Source organism: Eutrigla gurnardus (assembly GCF_963514095.1).
Source record: "Eutrigla gurnardus genome assembly, chromosome: 8".
NCBI classification, from domain to species: Eukaryota; Metazoa; Chordata; class Actinopteri; order Perciformes; family Triglidae; genus Eutrigla; species Eutrigla gurnardus.
In genome coordinates this window covers 15,111,091-15,129,422 of record NC_139922.1, presented here as the reverse complement: position 1 = coordinate 15,129,422, position 18,332 = coordinate 15,111,091, and the positions used below count along the sequence as shown (strand labels likewise).

Genomic DNA, 18,332 nt, shown 5'->3' with positions numbered 1-18,332 from the left:
GCAGCTCGCAGGTCAAACTCAAACAAACAGGATATAGGAGATCACCAATCCCCCCATATGTGTAGACTCCTCAATGACAGCGGATTTTAGATAGGCCTATCAGATGCATGATGGGAGTTTTTATCATAGATTTGATGCTCTATTAATAAAAGAAAAGAAGGAGCTGCTGACAGTGTAGGTCAGAGCAGCCTGGAACAGAAGCCCCCGTACTTCATGGCCGCCCAGCTATGACTCATTACATTATACTATGACATCACACTTCACTATGACACATCACACTGTTAAATCCTCAATAAAGCAGGAAATGATGCAAAATTATTGATGCATTTCACACACGTGTTACAATATGCCTGAGGTGTTTAATCAATAGGACTTCATGTACATGTAGAGGATGCAGGTTATATACTGTAGATAAACATTTACAAATTAGGGATTTTTATTTTTTTACAAAAAGCTCAACCAAATTTCAGATGGACAGCACAAGCCAATACAAAGAATATATGGTATTTCACATTTACCCCATCATATATTAGATATGTGAAAGAAACAAACTGCACTAGACAGAGCCTTCATTGACAAGCTTGTATTTAAAGACAGCTTAAAGGAGCCAAAGCAGGCCCGAGACTCAGTATTTTGAGACAAACCACCACTTAGCTACTGACCACGGTTGACAACCTCTGACAAAAAATAATGCAGTGATGCCATCTAGTGGTGTAAATCCAAACCCTGACAGGAAATAACATTTTCTCCTCAGAATTGAAGTCACATTACAGAGAAAGTACCACAAACTGAAATGAGTGTGGTTTCTTCATTCAGGAATAGAGATGCAGATCTGACATAAAATGCCTGTCATCACAGAGTAACTTCTCCAAAACAAAAATCAACTTCCATTTGTCTTCACTCGTTCACATTCTTCTTAAAAACCTGCTTGCAGACTTGTCCTTCGCAGAACAGCTCCTGAGGATAAAATGTCACAGAACAACGTATTTAATGAGATACTAAATACAATGTCATTAAAAAAGGGGAAAGGCATTAAATTCCGTTTTGTGCACCATCCATAACAAATATGATTAAATCTTACCAGGTGTAGCTTGTCCTCTTCAATCCAGTGAGCCCAGCCCCGGTTCTTCTTCTCCCCAGTCTGTTTGCACACCAGCTTATGCCCCTCCCACGTGACCAGCGACTGCGCAGGTGGCGGAGAAGAAGAGGGCGTGCAAATCACAGCACAGATTTAACAAATGCAAAACACTCTGCAATCATGTGTCGCTTATTATCAATTCATCGGCCATTTATTTATCTGCACCTTGAGATGTCTGTTGTCCAGTCCCCGCGTAACCTCCTCAAACTCCTGACCCACTTTAAAGGCGATGTTGTAGTTTCGCACGATGCTGACAGTTTTGATGATGTACAGGTCCCCCTGCTGCTCAATCACCTTCCTCTGCTTCAGCTGCAGAGCGATCTTTTGTAAGCAACGGCTGATACCTGGAAAGGCAGAGCAAGTGTCTCCCTTGGTCTGGGGGACAAACTCACCCACGGGCTACAACGACCATACCTCCCTCACACAGTCCCATGCATACCACAAATAGCACTGCTAATGTTTTTCTTTCCCTCCCAATATGGCAATTTATTTCACTCCTAGTGCTCCATTTAATGTAATGTAATTACATCTGCATGCATTTTACAGTAGAATTAAAATCAGAGTCAATATAAATGCTTCAGACACTCAACAGAAATGTCTGATAACGTTGTTGTTTTTTTAGGACTCACCCATTGCAGTCATGTAGCCCTCTAAGTTGACATTGCTGGTGATGTCCCACGTACCACAGAGGCTGGCTGGCATTTTGATTTTTGTTTTTGCTCCTCGTTATGAGGCGTGAGTGAATAAAATGTGATCCTCAAGCCGCTGGGCTGATGAGTTCTGAGAAGAGTCTGGAAAACAATGTTGTTTTGTGAGAGACCTGGTGTATAAAAGTAGGTGTTCCTTTAGCTCAGCTGGCACCTGAAGACCAGGGGAAGTCAGACATGTCAGACTGGTCTTACCACAGCATTCACTCTCTAATAAACCCTTTAGAATTGGCTTGGTGTTGCACATTATTTGTGCACAAAGGCACAATGGAAACGCATTGACTATTATTTGGAGGAAGGCTTAATTATTATCCTTCTTGTTGGGGAGGGTTTTTGCCCCTCTTTATATAATCACATTTAAAATGCAAATATAGTAACTATAGGATAAAGCGGTAGACAATGGATGTATAGATGGATATAGTAAGTATTAAAAAAGGATAATTACAACTCTGAAATACTTATTACACATATTTAAATGAAAACAATTTTCCAAAGAGGGTTTTGTTGTTGAGGTTTGCTATCTAAGACAGGTCCTATTTTTGAAACTGGCCTGTCTACCGTCTTAAAAACATCTGCTGTTGTTATCGTGATGACCTCTTAAAATGGCACACCTATCTGTGCAATGAGGAAAATAAAACGACGCATTGACACACCTCTAGTTTGAAAGAGAATAATCGTGAAGCGTGTCAAAACCTTGAGGTAGTTTCTCTTCCCCCGTGACCTCGACTAAGCAGCTTAAATGTCAGCCAAGATGTGATGCGGAAAAACATTGTCACGTTTTTTTCATTAAGTAGGCATTTGATGCAGACATGAACTGCTTAATAACATATAAATTAATTTGTGATGTAAGGAGAATCTTTGCTTTGAGGTGATCTAACCCAATTACTCCAAATATAAAAGGCACCAACTCTGATACCAATGTTATGTAATCGGTTACACTTTCATTTTTAGCACACTGCAAACGGGGCTTTTGTTGGCTGCTTTGGGTTATTTCAACTATTATCTTCTGTGTGATGATTACCTGAAGGATAAGTCAAACAGAAAAAAAAAGTGTTGATTTGGCATTTTATCAACTGAAGATGTGAAGAGATTCTTATCTGTGGGACAAGATTATCGGAGCAGCAATGAAAAGCTCTTGAGGTAGAAAACAAAGAGGTCTATTTATTTCACTTCCAGACAAACCAAATCTATTTTCAAATCTGCAGCACAAATATGAAACACGGAGAAAGCCTATTGCCTGCCTTTGATGTGACGGAGTGCATGAAGAAATCCTGCTCGACAAAAAATGTGATGAGTTGAGAGAGAAAAAGAAAGATTAAAATGAATTTGTCCTGAATCATATTTCAAAAACCAAACAGATGCAGTGTAGGCGGACTACTTCACACAAACGTGTGAATCCAAATTCAGTAACCTCACATCAGATTGAGTTCTAGAGGAGCTACGACACTGAGGTGACCTCCCAGCCAGTTGCTCAGTTATTCTGTTGTTGACTATTACTTTCCCACACACACATACAAGCTATTTCTTACTAATCACTTCATTCAGAAAAGTCTGCAGATTCATTAAAAACCTTAAAAAACCCCACCCATTACTAGAAAAGACTGTTCTCTACAGTAGGCTCTGTGGAAACTTGTCAAAATGTCTGAATTTCGTTGTTTTAGATTCACAGTAAACACACAGCACTTGGTGCAGACGGGTAGACGTCCTCAGCTGGACGAGGCCCCCGTGTATCTCTGAAGCGGTGCCAGAACCACATCCGCATTCTTCTGCTCACTTTCGGCGCTGTAGAGGCCGTGCTCGTGTATGTAGTGAACCACGGCGTCTGGCAGCAGGTACCTGACGCTCCAACCTCGACGCAGCAACCGGCGCACCTGAGTGGCTGAGATCTCATTGGTCACCCATTCGTGCACCACGGAGATGTTCTTGCGATACTTCCACAGCACGTCTGATTGGTGGATGAACTTGTCTGGGTCACTGCCGCTGCGGGTGATGCAAACCAAACCATAGCCGCCCACGATCTGAGCGATGTCCTCCTGCTTCCACAGGTTAGGGACCCCAAAGGACTCCAGGACGTCAGCCCCACACAGCAGCATTAGCTGAGGGCCATCTGAGCATGAAGAAAGAATCTTATTTGGATGTCTTCATAAAGTTAATAAGTGCTTTAAAGAGAAAAGAAAAGAGCAAACCATAAAAGAAAAGAGAAATGCCAAAACAGAGAGTGAGATCATAGCATTAAAAATTAGATAATCAAACAGATTATTAAAAGACTGCAGCTTTAAGTATTTATAAAGACGGTTTGATAAAATAATTATTTAACAAGAGACATTACAGACGGAATCCGTCTTATATCATGTTTTAATGTATTTATGATGGAGGTCATCGCTGAGAATCCAATAGAGCACTAGATTCTAGATTAAAGTGGTTTACAGTTTTGTTACCAACCAGAGCTCTAAAGACTTCTTAAAAACAAAATGTAAATATCCAAAATAGATACAAATGAGGACGATATGCACTTCTCCTGCAGCACAGCTAGACACTTGAAATTCACAGTTTTAAAAAGAAGACTGTTGCAAATCCACGTAGTATCACTGATGCACAGAGGCTGTCTTACACTGTTCCTGTCGTTACGGCAGGTGGTGTGAATGGGTGTCACCCATCACACCACTGTGAGTTAAACTGAGTATAATCATGAATACAGTGGAAGCAGGATCAGACCTGCCAAAGGGAGGAGTTAAAAAGAACATTATTAAAGTTACATAATCATGTGTGGCCTACCTCTCCTTTTGTGATGAGATGAATCCTCAAAGTAATTCTCCTCTACGCGTCTCTTTTTTGCGTACTGGACTGTGTCCACATCATCGTTATTCTGCTCTGCTTCAAGCAGTTCATCATAGTGATGGCTAAGTGGAAGCAGACAGAATTTAGTTTGCAGCCGAAGCACTTCATACTCCTTTTCATACTGTGGATTTTTTTACTGAATACTTTGTGCATTAAATATGTCTGTTATTTACCACATGAAAAATATATTTCTCTTTGTGCTAATTACTTTTTAATCCAATTCCATGTAAATAATATTTTTTATATGCATATGCATATAAAAACGGATTTATGTGACAAACTTTTCTTTAAAAAGGTATAGAGAAAACTAGGAAAATAACCAAAAAAGACAATTCTGCAAGAGCTATATATAAATGATACTTAAATGATACTCCCATGTAAGGGAGTCTACTGTTGGTATGCTAAGAGACTTGATGGAAGGGTGCTTTAAGTTGTAACTGACAGAGAAAAATTCAAGGGAAACAGAAAAAACAAGCAAGGACACTGATTGAGGATATTGAAATCCCTGACAGATAATTTGGCAAATTTAGTCCCACCTATAGTAAGAGCATGGAGGCAGGGCTGAAATTGTCTGCTTACCGAACGACTTTGGCCGTCTCCACCCACTCTGACTGCAAGCCTTCCCAAGAATCTACTGTGATCCAGTCGGAGTTCTCGGTGGACAATCTGGCCATCTCCAGACGGTGGCGGGCCTCAATCAAACCTTTCTTCTTATAGGCATCGCCAACGGGAGAGATGATGCCTTTCACCACCCTATACCGACCTTAGACATTAAAGAAGTGGTGTGAACAGATGGTTTAAAGCAGACGCAGTCCGCTGTTATTATCCACACATTTTTCTAAATTCATATGATGAATTAATAAAAAAGAGTTTCTATTCTGGGCATTTCTATTTTACTTCACTACATGTGTTTGACAGCTATAGTTCCTAGTTGCTTTACACATAGACAAAAACTATTTGTAAAAACTTTGTTGAATATGATACATTTTTGCAGTGTTGTAGTTAAAATGAGCTCAACCATGACCAGCTACATGCAATTATAATAATAATCTGATAATATAATAAACATGATAATATGATTTAGTTTTGATAGATGTCCCTCCTAATTATTAGGTACTTGATGTTATTAATGAATGCAGGACATAATGCAGTGTATTGGAGAGTACGTAATATTATTGCATTGCTAAATAAAGTATCTTAATACTTCTTAAACATGCACATCAGCCCCCGAGATTTCTAAAAGGTCTATTTTAACTTCCCCCCACCTGTGTCCTCCAGGTGGTCTCGGGCCAATTCAAACATCCTCAGGTGCATGTTGGTGATGGGGTTGAAGGACCCGCAGGCCAACAGCACCACTTTGGTTATATTCTGGCCCTCCATGCGACATACTGGGGTGGTGTTTGCATTACAACAGCACATAGGGAGAAAAACAACAAACAAAGACTGCAGTTAGCTATGTTAACGCTTCTCGAAGGTCAAATGTCAAATGTCCCTCAGGCTCTCTGACCTTCGAGGGGAAGCTCTGTACACATGTGATAAGAGTTACACACATTAGGAAAACTATACGCTGAATTAGCTTGCTTCATTTTAACGTTAGCGCTGCCATTACACTTTAAAGCCTAATTAGCTAACGTTAGCCTCATCTGTAACTAGGCAGCGCGAGAGTGCTGGTTAGTCGGGATGCTCGAGTAGACGAGTAACGTTTTAGTTTAGCCAACAATGCATTTTCTCGCATATAAAGAGAGATAAATATAGCGTATATACTCAGTTATGTTGCCAACAGGGGAAACAGTCGCCTTTGTAAATACGTCACTTACTTCCTGGATGGACGTTAAATCCTGAAATCTGATTGGATGAACTGACCAGAAGAAGTGAGCCGCACCCACACTCACGAGCTGCGTTCACAATCACAAATCCACCTCCACAGACGCCTCGACAAACATTACAAATGCTGTAACCGCTCTTGAAAGTAGTTATTTTTCGAGGAATGTAATGATACAGCAAACGCGACTGAATATTCGTCAAGGCGGTGGGAATATTTAAAGCATCGCACGACTGATTTTCAGCTGTTGACAGAAAAAACAGTCCCGGTGAGATGTTTTCTTTTAGCATATTAGCTACTGAGCTAACTGAACAACTTTAAGTGTTAGCTAGATAGCTACGATCCGAGCTTTCGGTAAATAGATCGTTTGACATTATAACTGAAATCTCGCCAAATGTTGAACACTCGTTGTGATGCTAGCTCCAACGCCGCCGTTGTGATGAAGACAACAGGGCGTGCTTGTTTGATTTTAAGTAATTTGTGCTATAGTGAAGGTGAACACGTCCAGTAAGATTCATGTCTGTTGACTGTTTTACTCTGTTTCGCTTTCTTCGTAGGTTTGGAGCAAGATATTATAACTAATCATGGCTTCTCGCGGGAAATCAGAAACCGTGAAATTGAGGCAGAATATGGAGGAGCAACTTGACAGGCTGATGCAGCAGCTTCAGGATCTGGAGGAATGCAGGTGCATCAGCGATACATTCATATTCACTACAGGCAAATTGATTATTGTAGCTGTGAAGTAAAGATGTAGTCAATGCCAGAAATACTTCCCTGTATCTCTGTTAGTTCCTCACAGCGTCGTTGTTTATTCCAGAGAAGAACTGGACGAGGAAGAGTATGAGGAGACAAAAAAAGAAACCTTGGAGCAGTTGAGTGAATTCAACGACTCCCTGAAGAAGATCATGACGGGAGACATGACACTAGTGGATGAACTCAGTGGGATGCAGCTGGTATGGACAATCCATCGATGGTGTGCAATTGCTGTGTATTAAGGGTGGCTTAAAGAGGGTCATAGCGTATAGAACAATGTGTTTGTCTTCATCAGGCAATCCGGGCTGCCATCAGCCAAGCTTTCAAAACCCCAGAGGTGATCCGACTTTTTGCCAAGAAGCAGCCGGGACAACTGAGAACCAGACTATCAGAGGTTTGCACATGGGATATGATCACAAGTAGAATGCACATGCTCAGTCAGTCCTTTGTGTCTATCTGTGCATTGCATGGCCTCAAAGTTGTACAACTGGTGTGTTATATTCTGTGCAGATGGACCGAGATGTCATTGTGGGGAAACTGTCGCGGGACGTGTACACGCAGCAGAAGATGGAAATCCTCACAGCCTTGAGAAAACTTGGAGAGACGGTGAGGAAAGCGCCACAGCAGAGATGTGGTGGGGGTTTTTTTTTTTCCAACGGGTGATTCAGAGGCTCGTGCTCATGAGTCCACACGACTTATTAAAGTCAGCTGTCACTCGGCTGACAGACCGTTGGCCACAACAGGCCCACGTCTCCTTCAGAAGAAGCTGAAGCATGTTAAAGAAATTGTCTGATCAAAGCTTGAATTAACAATGATTGATTTTTGTTTCTGTTTCTGGACAGCTCACTGCAGAGGATGAGACTTTTCTTACAGAAAATGCGACAGCTACTCTGAGCCAGTTTGAGAAAGTGACTGCAAACTTTGGTGAGAATCAACATTTCATTGATATAACCAAAGTTTCATATTTACACTTTAACTAAAAACACTGATATTGCACATAGTTTTGTGTGTGCGTTTATTTCCCATTATATTATATTCTAATTTAAATGTTTAAATACCTGTTTATATTTTCTGTGTGCAGCATGAGTTGGGGGCTCTAACTAATTTCCTGTATTAAATCCTTGAAATGTTTAACCATAACGATCAAGTCATTGGATGAACATTCGTATTTACCTTGTTTTCTTGTCTCTTTCAGGCTCCGAAGACAAAATTCTGGCTTTAGCTAGCTCTGGTGTGAATACCAAAGCATAGCAATTGTACCAAAGTGTTTATTTTAACTGCGTGTCTTTATTTTAATCAAGGAAGAAATGTGCCAATCGATTTGTTGGTTTTGTAAATAATCAGTGCAGGTGTTGCTTTAGATGCTAACACTTTTTAACAGTATTGTTTTATAGCCTTTTGTTGTAAATGTCTTTTATTTGTCCAGATTTGAGTAAAATTGTATTATAGGTACGATCACGTGATTTGTGGAGTGTAAAAGCATGTGCATGAATGTAAGAGATAGTCCAGGCAGCTCAAGAGAAATACTGGTCTGTATTTCTTATTGGTTTTGCTGCGTCTGTCTGTCTTAAAACCAGAAAGTTCAACATTGTTGTTTTAAGTTTGTAGATTTGCTGCAAACGTTCAAGATCTCAATTTATTTTGACTAAACTGTGCTGTTATGAGGGATTTGGACAAAAAATGACAGAAATACCACACGAAAGAGAACTTTGAGCAACTAACTAATACAGAGTAACTAATACTACAAAGACCGTAACACTAGTAACTCAGTTTGTATGCAGCACACTTACATTATAAGCAGAATGCACAGCATACAACTCGACAATGTGCGGCAGGATGTCAGCGCAAACATATCTGACAATTACCTCTTTTAATGTGGCGTTTTAAAGCAATCGACCAATACATACACCCAAACGGTACCTGCACCACAGGTATGTAAGTAGCCACAAAGGGTTTGTAATTGTCGAATGACTCAAAGATAATTGACAACACGTGATATTGACAAAGAGGGACGGCAGTAAAAGTCACAGCTCACTGACTAGATGTAAACGTGGCAGAATAGGACACAACCTACATGACATAATGCACTCTGTAGGTCCTTGGAAACTGGTCTCAGTACAAACATAATATTAAGGTACATGACGAGGTGAAATGAGAGCCAATCTAGTGGATTAGCTGCCATCTGTTAAACGCTGCAGATCACTTCAGCTTCCAACTCATGAGAGTGATTCTGTTTGATTAAGAGTCTGCAGACGTTTAACAACCAACACAAGGTGACTTCACGCTGCCTGATGCAGTGTCCTCACTCTTGAAAATGAAAAAGGTCCCAGGGTAACAAATTACTAAATAACACCAAACACGAGTGATTGAGCTGTTTTAAAGGACACACCCGAGTGCTGAATACGACAGACTTTCACCTCAGAAACAACTACAGGATCAGCTTGAAAATCAAAACAGAACGCACTCACATGTTTGAGAACATGAATCGAATCGAATTGATTATCAAGCATTGTAAACTGTAGTTATACATTAGTAGTAATTGTCAATACTGCCTTTCAAGTTCAGCTAGTTGAACCTCTTTAGAACTTAATGTCACAATGTTTACAGCATCAGTCGTGATATTCAACATCGATGCCATGTTTCTTTGAATGACAGTAAAATAAAAAAAAATCAATGGTGATTTGTTTTATGTATTCACTGAATTTGTTTTACCTGTAGAACTCTGTCACACCTTTTATTTTAGGGCTTAGATAAATTCACAGTTTCACCACGAGAGGGCGCCAATGTTCAAGGTTTAAAACTTTCAGCAGGACTTTGTGACAAGTGAAGAAAAACAAGAGCAGACAGAAGTTATACCCCATCTTATCATCCTTTATTTTGTTTAAGAGCAAGCATCATCTTCACTACAATTTGCCTTTCAATTGGTAGAAAAGTGAGAGCAGCTCCAACAAGCAAAAAGGAAGCATTCAACCGTTCTGAAAACATCGTCGCCTTCCATTTTGAGCACATTTTGAAAAGAAAAGAAAAGAAAAAAATAAAATATATATATATATATATCTGGAGTGTTGTGGATGTGTGAAACAAGACGATCTCTGAATCGGTAGCGAATCACGTCTCCTGTCTCACAACCCCACATGGAACGTACACAAACTTGTGGTTCATGCAAAGTAAATTCCCCTTAAATCTTAGTGTTATTACAGCATGGCTGCATTTCAGTTTGTTAGGCAGTGACATTCAATTCAACCAACTTACACTTAGCTCGGGGAAATGATCGGAAAGCATTAAAACCCAGAGAACTGGAGATGGTGGAGCCACTGTGGAGACTGTGTGCACATATCAGTGACCCGATGGTATTGTACTTTAAAGTTTGCAGATGAAATGTGGACATTTAAGTGTTTGACGTAATGAAACGGAGAAGTTTCGACAGGCGTGCACTCTTGGTTCTTGTGAATCTCATGCTGCCCTCAAATTAATTTCTCAACTCAGGCAATAGGACGCTGTTCAAAATTACCTTCCACTATACACAAATAGGTCGGTTAACAGTATACCCACGTATGCTGCCAAAGCAATTTCATAATGTACTGTACATCGTTTTAAAGGTGTATTCCGTCAATGATTTAGTACAATATCTATAGAAGATACAATATGGATCTACTTCCTCTACACATCAACATGGACACATGACATCTATGTAAAATGTTGTTTCACTTTTAATAAAACTAGCAGTGGACTATTGTTACAACAAATGGAAAACGAGGTGTAATCCCCAGCTCTGTAAGAAAATCAGAAAACGGATGAGTGTTTTTGTTAGACCTGCTAATACGCTATGATCGGAAAAAGGCACTCCCATCTCAGCCGGCTCAGACCTGGGCCCTTTTTTTTTTTTTAAAGTCCAGGTCATCATGGAAGGGAGACTGATCACTACATTTCCACCACAGACCTCTTAAAATTATAAATTAATTGAACTCAAAGAAGCACATCTGTGTAACTCTCAAGGGTTGCCTGGAGACTGGAAACAAAACAAACAAAAAAAGAGCCCTGAATGTGTTTTTTTTTAAGCTCAATTTTGGCCTCGGGAAATAGATTTGCATGCAAAATATGAGACTCAAAACACCAACAATTCTTAATCCCGATATAACGTCACACTCTCTTCACTTCGATGCCCAAAATCTGCTCTGCTTTAATTAATACAGGTTTGGGAAATGTTGACATTTTAACTTGGAACCCAAAAACATGAGACGAACACTAAATAGTTAAGTATGAAGGAACATCTCTGTATATGGTTTTTGTGAACGATATATACAACAGTGATGGACAACAGTGTCTGAGAGAAGATAGAGGTCGGATACATTTTCCCAATCAACTGTCTAAGCTTTATGCTAACGCCAGAAGGAAAAGAAGTTTACCAAATGTAAACAAATATCTTAGAACAACTCTAGAGTACAGTTCCATGTACAATAAAATCTAGTGGTCTACGGCAATGAGAAATATTTAATTTTAAGATTCAAACCAGAAGATTCATTTGAACGCGTTTTCCTTTTGTAAAACGATGCGGTCAAAACATCAGTTGTAATCCGTCGAAGTACGATAAAGACGGAGCATGTTTTGCAATAGGAAACCAGTTTAAAAACGCATCTAATTTGCATTGAATTATGTCAGGTTAAATAGCCGTGCCATGGGAAAATAAGTTTGCAACAAAGCAAAGAGAAAAAAAAAGTACTTTCATTTCATTTCTCTCCCCCAAAACAATGCCAGCAGCTGCACTATTCAACCAGGCTCCACTAAAGCTCTGTCTGTCTGCTCCTTCAGTAGTTTTTGTTCCCTCCCTACTTCTGTCAGCACAGCGAGACCGGGGTACAGACGAAAGGCTTTAAAGCTGCTGCTGAGGAAATCTCTCCACTTGTCCAAATACACTGGCAGAAATGTTCGAACCCATAATTCAAGATCAACAGCGCTACAGTACCTGCTGGCCGAGTGTTTGGACTGTTCCGCGCCAAATGTCGATTTTGTACATTAGCATTTCTCCGAGCACGACTACTCAGAACAAAAAGAAAATCCCTTCTGTACAACAGTGAGATCTATTGGGAATGAAACACACTGACGCCTGGAGTGGAGCGTTGCCACCTGTGCAAGCAAAAGCAAAGCTATGTATGAAGCTGAAACCATCCAGTCCTGCCGACGAGAAAGCAGAAGAAATTATTTTCGTCTTTGCAAAAAAAAAGAAAAAAAAAAAGAAGACAAAATGGACACCACTTTGTCATGGAAACCACCGCTCAACAGTCCTGGGTTTCTCAACGTGAAGCAGACATTTTTGTACAAGCATGATTGAACAGCTTTTGCAGGAAATTTAGCGACATGCTACAGCCTGTGACACAAATATTAGATATTGGACCCGTCGAGTAGGCCTTCACTAACACATCAACTAATTACATGGTTTCTTTATATTTACAAAATCTTTAAAAAGCAATTTAATTCTCTACACATATGACTTCTCAAATATCCTCATGCACTAAAAAAAGAAAAGAAAAGAAAAAGCGGTCTACTTTTTTTAAAAGCATCGTTTTGTTTCACTGTGGACTACAAGTCAAGAAAACTCAAGTCAAAGCTATACGTGAGATTAGCGGCAAACAAATCTAAAAGCATTACGCAAAGAATAGACATTAGGGGGGGGGAGAAAGTCTCAATTTGAAAGCCTTACGTCTGAGAGAAAACAAAAGAAGTGCAGGGTTAGGCTTCCTCACAGTTCAGAACAAATGTAGGCCAAGTTTTCCTGGGAATTAAAATATAATAAATAAAAAAATAAACAGTAAAAATCAGCAATCCGGTGATGACTACACTACACTGAGTACCACCACTAAGATAACAACAGGAAAGCCTTGACCATATATACGCTGAAGGGAATTTTTGTTTTGCTTTTTTGTGTTTTTTTTTTACATCATGGCTCCTTGTAGAGGGGTGGGCGTGTGTATGAGGATCTCAGTGACTGTGAGTTGGTGGTGTGTGTGTGTGTGCTTGTGTGTGTGTGTGTGAGCTTGTGTTGAGCGTTACGTGTGTGTCAGCATGTGTGTGTGTGTGTGTGTGCGTTTTAGTAAGTGAGGGTGGAGTCGTCCCACTCCAGCTGCTGCTGTCTGCTGGCCCCCTGCTGGTCCTCTGGCTCCGCGCCCTCCTCGTCCTCGCTGCTCTCCGACTCAGCGCTTGTGATGTCATCTTCCTCCTCTCCATCCTCGCTCTCCTCCTCCTCTTCCTCCTCCTCCTCGCTGCTGTGCTGGTCCTCGTACGTCTGCATTGGCGACAGAGGGAAAGAGGGCGGGGTTGTTCGTGAAGAGGCACAAGACTGTAAATATTTAGAGATCTAAACTGCCCCTTCGTGTTTATAGCTTCACATGTTCTTGAACCTGTGCTAACTATGTACGTATAAAGTAACACTGTTGTTAATATAAAAAAAATATTGGTGCTGCTTTATTGGCTGGGGCACAAAAAAATGCTCTAAATCTCCACGAGGTGGTTGCACCAGCTCAGAAGAAACTATGCTGCAGTCACAACATCATGTGGAGAGCATTAGCACCACATTTTGTGGAGAAGTGACATTCTGTTAAGCTTTTCGCTGGCTAAACACCAGAAAATACTTCCACCCATGTTGCCTCGCTGCAAACACTGCGTGTGTTTTTACCTCCATGGGGTTGACGGTGATGGTGAGGGCCGAGTCGTCCCAGTCCATCTCGTTCTCCTTGCCGTTCTCCTGGTCTCCCATGGTGCGCTGGTGTGCGGCTCGGATGCGGAACACGCCCAGGATGATCATGAACACCAGGAAGCTGACACACACCACAATGACAATGGTGGCTGCGCTGGGAACCACTGTGGTGAGGCAAACAAAAATAAAACCCAAATGACAGGTTAGACATAAGCTGTGTTCAATCTGCACATTAAAAACCCTTATAGAGCTTTATGTGGGGGGGAGACACAGCTTCCATGTCTGTCTGAGGGCGTTTCAAGGGCTCCAGTTTCATGGTGTGCCAGCGCTGATTTTAATGGCTTCTTAATAAACTGCAGATGAACGCTTTCGGCAGCTCTAGGTGCGTCTTTCCTTAAATAGCTTCGCCCGTCTCCAACCTGCTCCACTTTGCCCCGTGTTAGCAGGAAAGGGCCTCTCTTTTGCGTGGCAGGCTTAGTGACTTTGACAGCCCAGAGGATTACTGAAGCCGGGAAGTAAAAGGTTGTGTTCAGAACCGCCGTGTGTACAGATGTCACAGACAGCACTCAAGTGTAATCCCTAAACTTGTGCCATAAAAAAAAATAAAAAAATACAGCAGTGTTTCATATGTGCCCTACTTTGGGTTAATAGATTGTAATCCATCCCGAGCCATGCTTGCCACACCAGCAACAACAATTAAGAAGATTACTGGTTTGATTATGGCATTTGGTATTCATTTAAACATGTGAGAAAAGGGCTGTCTGCAAAAATGACCAAGTTGAATCATCATCATCAAATGATTGTAATTTATATCCTTATGCCTAAAGTGTGTGTTTCTTGGGTGGAACCGAAACCGGGATTCATTCATTTAACATAATGACCAGTTCAAGCATGACTTACTGTTGCTCAGACTGTGCGTTGGTAGAGTAAAAAACGTGTGGTGTGTAAATGTATGACACAAAGGACAAAGAAAGAAACATTCTGTGGTTTCTTTCTAACCCTAGCATTTCATGTTACAGTACCTGATGCCTGGTGAGCGTTGACCAGGTTGTGTCCGGACAGATCAACAGAGGCATGATGCACAGGGTTGATGAAGTTAGGCTGCACCATGGCATTGTTGGCATGCTCCATGGGATTGGCTGTGTGGATTACATTCACCTTGAAAGAACAGAAAAAAACAGAAATGGTCACAAAATGTTGTTAACAGATCTCTATTTTAGATGTAGAAGTATTGTTAAGGGCTACACGAATGCTTTAGTGTATTAAGGCACTGCTTGCACTGTTTTATAATGCGTCACCGTTGTGAGCCATCAAACAAATGCGTGGTCATACCTCAACCTTGAAGTCATTGCTGATGTAGCGACCGTTGAGTTCAGAGCAGACCAGTTTGAATTTCCTGTCAAAGAGAGCCTCGGTGTGCCAGTTCTTGTAGCGGATAAGATGCAGGACCTGCTCGTAGTTGGCCATGGTGTTCACACCTGGAACGCAGAGAGGAGCTTGTGTCAAAGAGAAATGTGATCACCAGAAAGTGCCCAATAGGTCTAAGTAAATTATTCTCATGGGGGACAGTAGATTTGGTAACTTTGACTTCAAATCACTCCAGAATTTTGCATTATATAAGGATGCTTATTTATTTATGTTTTTACATGTCAGGCCAAATAATTTCCTTCTTATGTAAAGCAGATATATTCTGCAAAGCTATCATTATAACATTGCTTTGTGCCAGTTGAGCTCTGTGTCCGTACCAGTGACGACGAGGCCCAGGTTAGAGGAACTCATCTCCAGGCCATGCTGCTGCAGCTGGGACATGTCCACCTCCAGGCCCTCGTGCTCCCCGTCCAGCTCGTCTCCCACCACAGACACTTCACACGTGTCCAGGTTGTGCATGATCTCTTCAGACACCACCGTCTCTTGGACTGGATGAACAGTGGGGAGAAATTATTTAGAATGAAGGGTTGTAGGGCTCTTCTCAAATTTTGGATTGTAAGTTTGTTGGTAGTGTTGGTAGACTACTCTACTTATTTAGGATTACACTCCTATAACATGTCAGACTCACGGCTTAAAAAAAACACATGGATTAAAGCAGAACTTGCTGCCTACATTACCCAGAATCAAACTCAACCCACAGTTGGGCCACAGATTGAGATCAGAGATTCTTATGCTAGAAGCAGCTAATGTCGCGCTTAGCCGCCAGCCTCAAGCGGAGATGAGTAAGATCATTTCTTTGTAACTCAACACCTTCAGACTTGATGTGTAAAATTGGTGGAGTTCCCTTTAAACATGTTAACACTGGAATGTATACAAGATGAGAAAAACATGATATTCTCTACCAAACACCTTCAAGATTAAAACATCTTCCTGTTCACATCAAGTTAATAGTTCATGAATACAAAGACTAGTATTAGTTTTATTAGGAGAGCAGATAATGGAAAAAAGGTGAGGGTCCGAAGAAGAAGTGAATCTAGAGGACGAAGCATCCAAGATAGCATAATATGGGCCACCACAGTTTCATAATTAATATGATGCATGATCATAAAAGGACAATTAACAGTCCAACCATAGCGGCTCCAAATTTCCTCATCAATATAACACAGGTTGACAATGTTGTGAGCAGCAAATAAGCTCCATGTTTAGTGTTAAATAGCAGTGTGGTTGTACTTTATCAACAGAGGTCAGGTTAATAATATATCATCTACGAAAAAAACAATTTAAGAACAGAAGTGTAAAACATGGAAAGCAGCTCAGAAACTCGTATACAAATCAAAGCTATTTGAATGAATAATTCAAATGTAACTATATCTTAATAGCCCTGCTGATGCACCATTCTTCTGAATAAAATAAATATTCCATGCACATTCAGTCTTTCACCTTTTGACCCCCTGGAAGCCACTATGACATGAATCTTGGTCATATCCTGTGACATCTCTTGTTTGTTGTATGTGGTCGGTGGGGCGGAGTAATGCAGGTAATAGCTACAGATCACTGTAAGCCATTTTGACCCACATGGCCTGCTGTTCACCACAGGACACTGCATCCCGCTGTAACTGTGTCAGGTCTATTGTCTCTCCACGTCTTAGCTCATTTACGGGCCCAACAGATGGCTGGCTCGCCACTGCCCCTCCCATAAAGGAGTAAACAACTTATCTCTTTCCTCCCTCGCCCCGTCTCTGTCCAATCCCTTCGGCCACGAGGCATAATCCTCGCCATCACCTGCTACTGTCATCTACGCTGCATTCACATTCAGTGTGTAAGGAAGCTCAACCAAGGCAGCGGATAAGGCGTCACACTAGCATCGCACCGCATCAGGGAGCACTTGAGTAAGATTACATATGTTGAAGTAGAAATTCAGTGTATAAACTCAGAGGATGAGCACACTGAAAAATGGGTTACATCTACAAATACCCTCTAACATTATCCGGGGGTTACTGTAGGGGACATATGTGCACGTCTCTCACCAGTAGGGTCGTCATCAGCTCCCTCTGCCGCTTCAGACTCCGTCTCGGCCTCCACTTCGCGGGTGATGGTGCTCACAATGCGTAGCTCGGGGAACAGCGTCACGCCTTCCTGGCTCTCAAATTCTGCAGCGCTGCGGGCGAAGTGGTCGATGCCGCTCAGGCTGATCTTGGGCTCTTCGGGCTGCAGCACCATCACATAACCTTCGGCGTCTGGCACTGTTACGCAGGACTCCTCATTGAAGCATCTGGGGGAAGATTTAAGTTTGAATACCTGGGACCTCTTTTATCATGTATTGCTGCTTCTCCCTCTGCTTTGAAAGACAAGAGGGGCATTTTCAATGTGCACTGCTTCCACATCCTCATGTATGTCTGGTTCAGGCAAGGTGACGGGGAAGACAAACACTAAGATGGACTTTTACAGCTTCAGAACAAACATGACAAATGAAAGTGAATACCAGATGTATGCACACAGAAACAGACAATCTCAATCAATGTGAAGTACAAGCTTCATTTCAACACCTTGCTTCTGTTCCACCACGCGTTAGACCCGTCAATGAGAAATACGGTAAATAAATGTGCAATTTCACCGACTGTCACACTGGCAAGGTTTTCAATTAGCGCTTCTTACACACGACGGTGGCTGTTTAAAGTGTTGATACCACTAAATTATCACATTTCTGCAAACCAATATTGAGGTAAATTCTCAAACATCATAATTATTAAACCTCAGAAGGATAATCAATGATTTATTCACAGCGTTCATATTGAAACAGACTGTGCAAAGTGCTTCACAATTAAACACCAACAGTGTGATGATGGCTTAAATGTAAATAAAAATAAATGTGCCTTTGATTGAGATTTTACAGCCTGCAAAAATCATAAACACAATCCGTGTTCTACACATTCCTCCTTTATACCAGTTTATGTG

At 41.2% G+C, this 18,332-nt stretch overlaps 3 protein-coding genes across 6 annotated transcripts in view; 1 reads left to right on the top strand and 2 right to left on the bottom strand.

The window, feature by feature from the left end:
* Positions 1 to 345: 345 nt before the first annotated feature.
* Positions 346 to 6,362, bottom strand: LOC311017755 (nicotinamide/nicotinic acid mononucleotide adenylyltransferase 1-like). The gene is made up of 9 exons (XM_084016333.1): positions 6,191 to 6,362; positions 5,949 to 6,071; positions 5,263 to 5,446; positions 4,621 to 4,745; positions 3,554 to 3,952; positions 1,768 to 1,857; positions 1,304 to 1,482; positions 1,082 to 1,183; positions 346 to 957 (listed from the first exon to the last, which is right to left on the bottom strand). The coding sequence occupies exons 1-9, from the start codon at positions 6,267 to 6,269 to the stop codon at positions 898 to 900; spliced, it is 1,341 nt and encodes a 446-aa protein (XP_083872459.1). The 5' UTR covers positions 6,270 to 6,362; the 3' UTR covers positions 346 to 897.
* A 231-nt stretch (positions 6,363 to 6,593) lies between these two features.
* Positions 6,594 to 12,792, top strand: lzic (leucine zipper and CTNNBIP1 domain containing). The gene is made up of 7 exons (XM_084015776.1): positions 6,594 to 6,773; positions 7,063 to 7,190; positions 7,323 to 7,458; positions 7,554 to 7,652; positions 7,769 to 7,864; positions 8,101 to 8,182; positions 8,454 to 12,792. The coding sequence occupies exons 2-7, from the start codon at positions 7,090 to 7,092 to the stop codon at positions 8,507 to 8,509; spliced, it is 570 nt and encodes a 189-aa protein (XP_083871902.1). The 5' UTR covers positions 6,594 to 6,773; positions 7,063 to 7,089; the 3' UTR covers positions 8,510 to 12,792.
* clstn1 (calsyntenin 1) overlaps positions 10,288 to 18,332 on the bottom strand; it is a 36,660-nt gene continuing 28,615 nt past the window's right edge. For all 4 annotated transcript variants that reach the window (XM_084015765.1, XM_084015767.1, XM_084015766.1 and 1 more), the window contains 6 exons: positions 17,405 to 17,649; positions 15,695 to 15,865; positions 15,282 to 15,427; positions 14,972 to 15,107; positions 13,929 to 14,113; positions 10,288 to 13,538 (listed from right to left, as the gene is read on the bottom strand). In XM_084015765.1, the coding sequence (XP_083871891.1) occupies positions 13,344 to 13,538; positions 13,929 to 14,113; positions 14,972 to 15,107; positions 15,282 to 15,427; positions 15,695 to 15,865; positions 17,405 to 17,649 (1,078 nt within the window). In that variant the 3' untranslated portion in view covers positions 10,288 to 13,343. The remainder of the gene's footprint in view (positions 13,539 to 13,928; positions 14,114 to 14,971; positions 15,108 to 15,281; positions 15,428 to 15,694; positions 15,866 to 17,404; positions 17,650 to 18,332) is intronic.

What these genes read in the sequence shown, in the direction of transcription:
- LOC311017755 (XM_084016333.1), bottom strand. Translation starts at nt 6,269, where the DNA reads ATGAAGCAAGCTAATTCAGCGTATAGTTTTCCTAATGTGTGTAACTCT. An exon ending in GAGACGGCCAAAGTCGTTCG is followed by an intron (nt 4,746 to 5,262) that starts GTAAGCAGACAA and finishes GCTTCCACTTAG; the next exon opens with CCATCACTATGATGAACTGC. An exon ending in TGGACAACAGACATCTCAAG is followed by an intron (nt 1,184 to 1,303) that starts GTGCAGATAAAT and finishes CCACCTGCGCAG; the next exon opens with TCGCTGGTCACGTGGGAGGG.
- lzic (XM_084015776.1), top strand. Translation starts at nt 7,090, where the DNA reads ATGGCTTCTCGCGGGAAATCAGAAACCGTGAAATTGAGGCAGAATATG. An exon ending in TGAGAACCAGACTATCAGAG is followed by an intron (nt 7,653 to 7,768) that starts GTTTGCACATGG and finishes TATTCTGTGCAG; the next exon opens with ATGGACCGAGATGTCATTGT. An exon ending in TGAGAAAACTTGGAGAGACG is followed by an intron (nt 7,865 to 8,100) that starts GTGAGGAAAGCG and finishes GTTTCTGGACAG; the next exon opens with CTCACTGCAGAGGATGAGAC.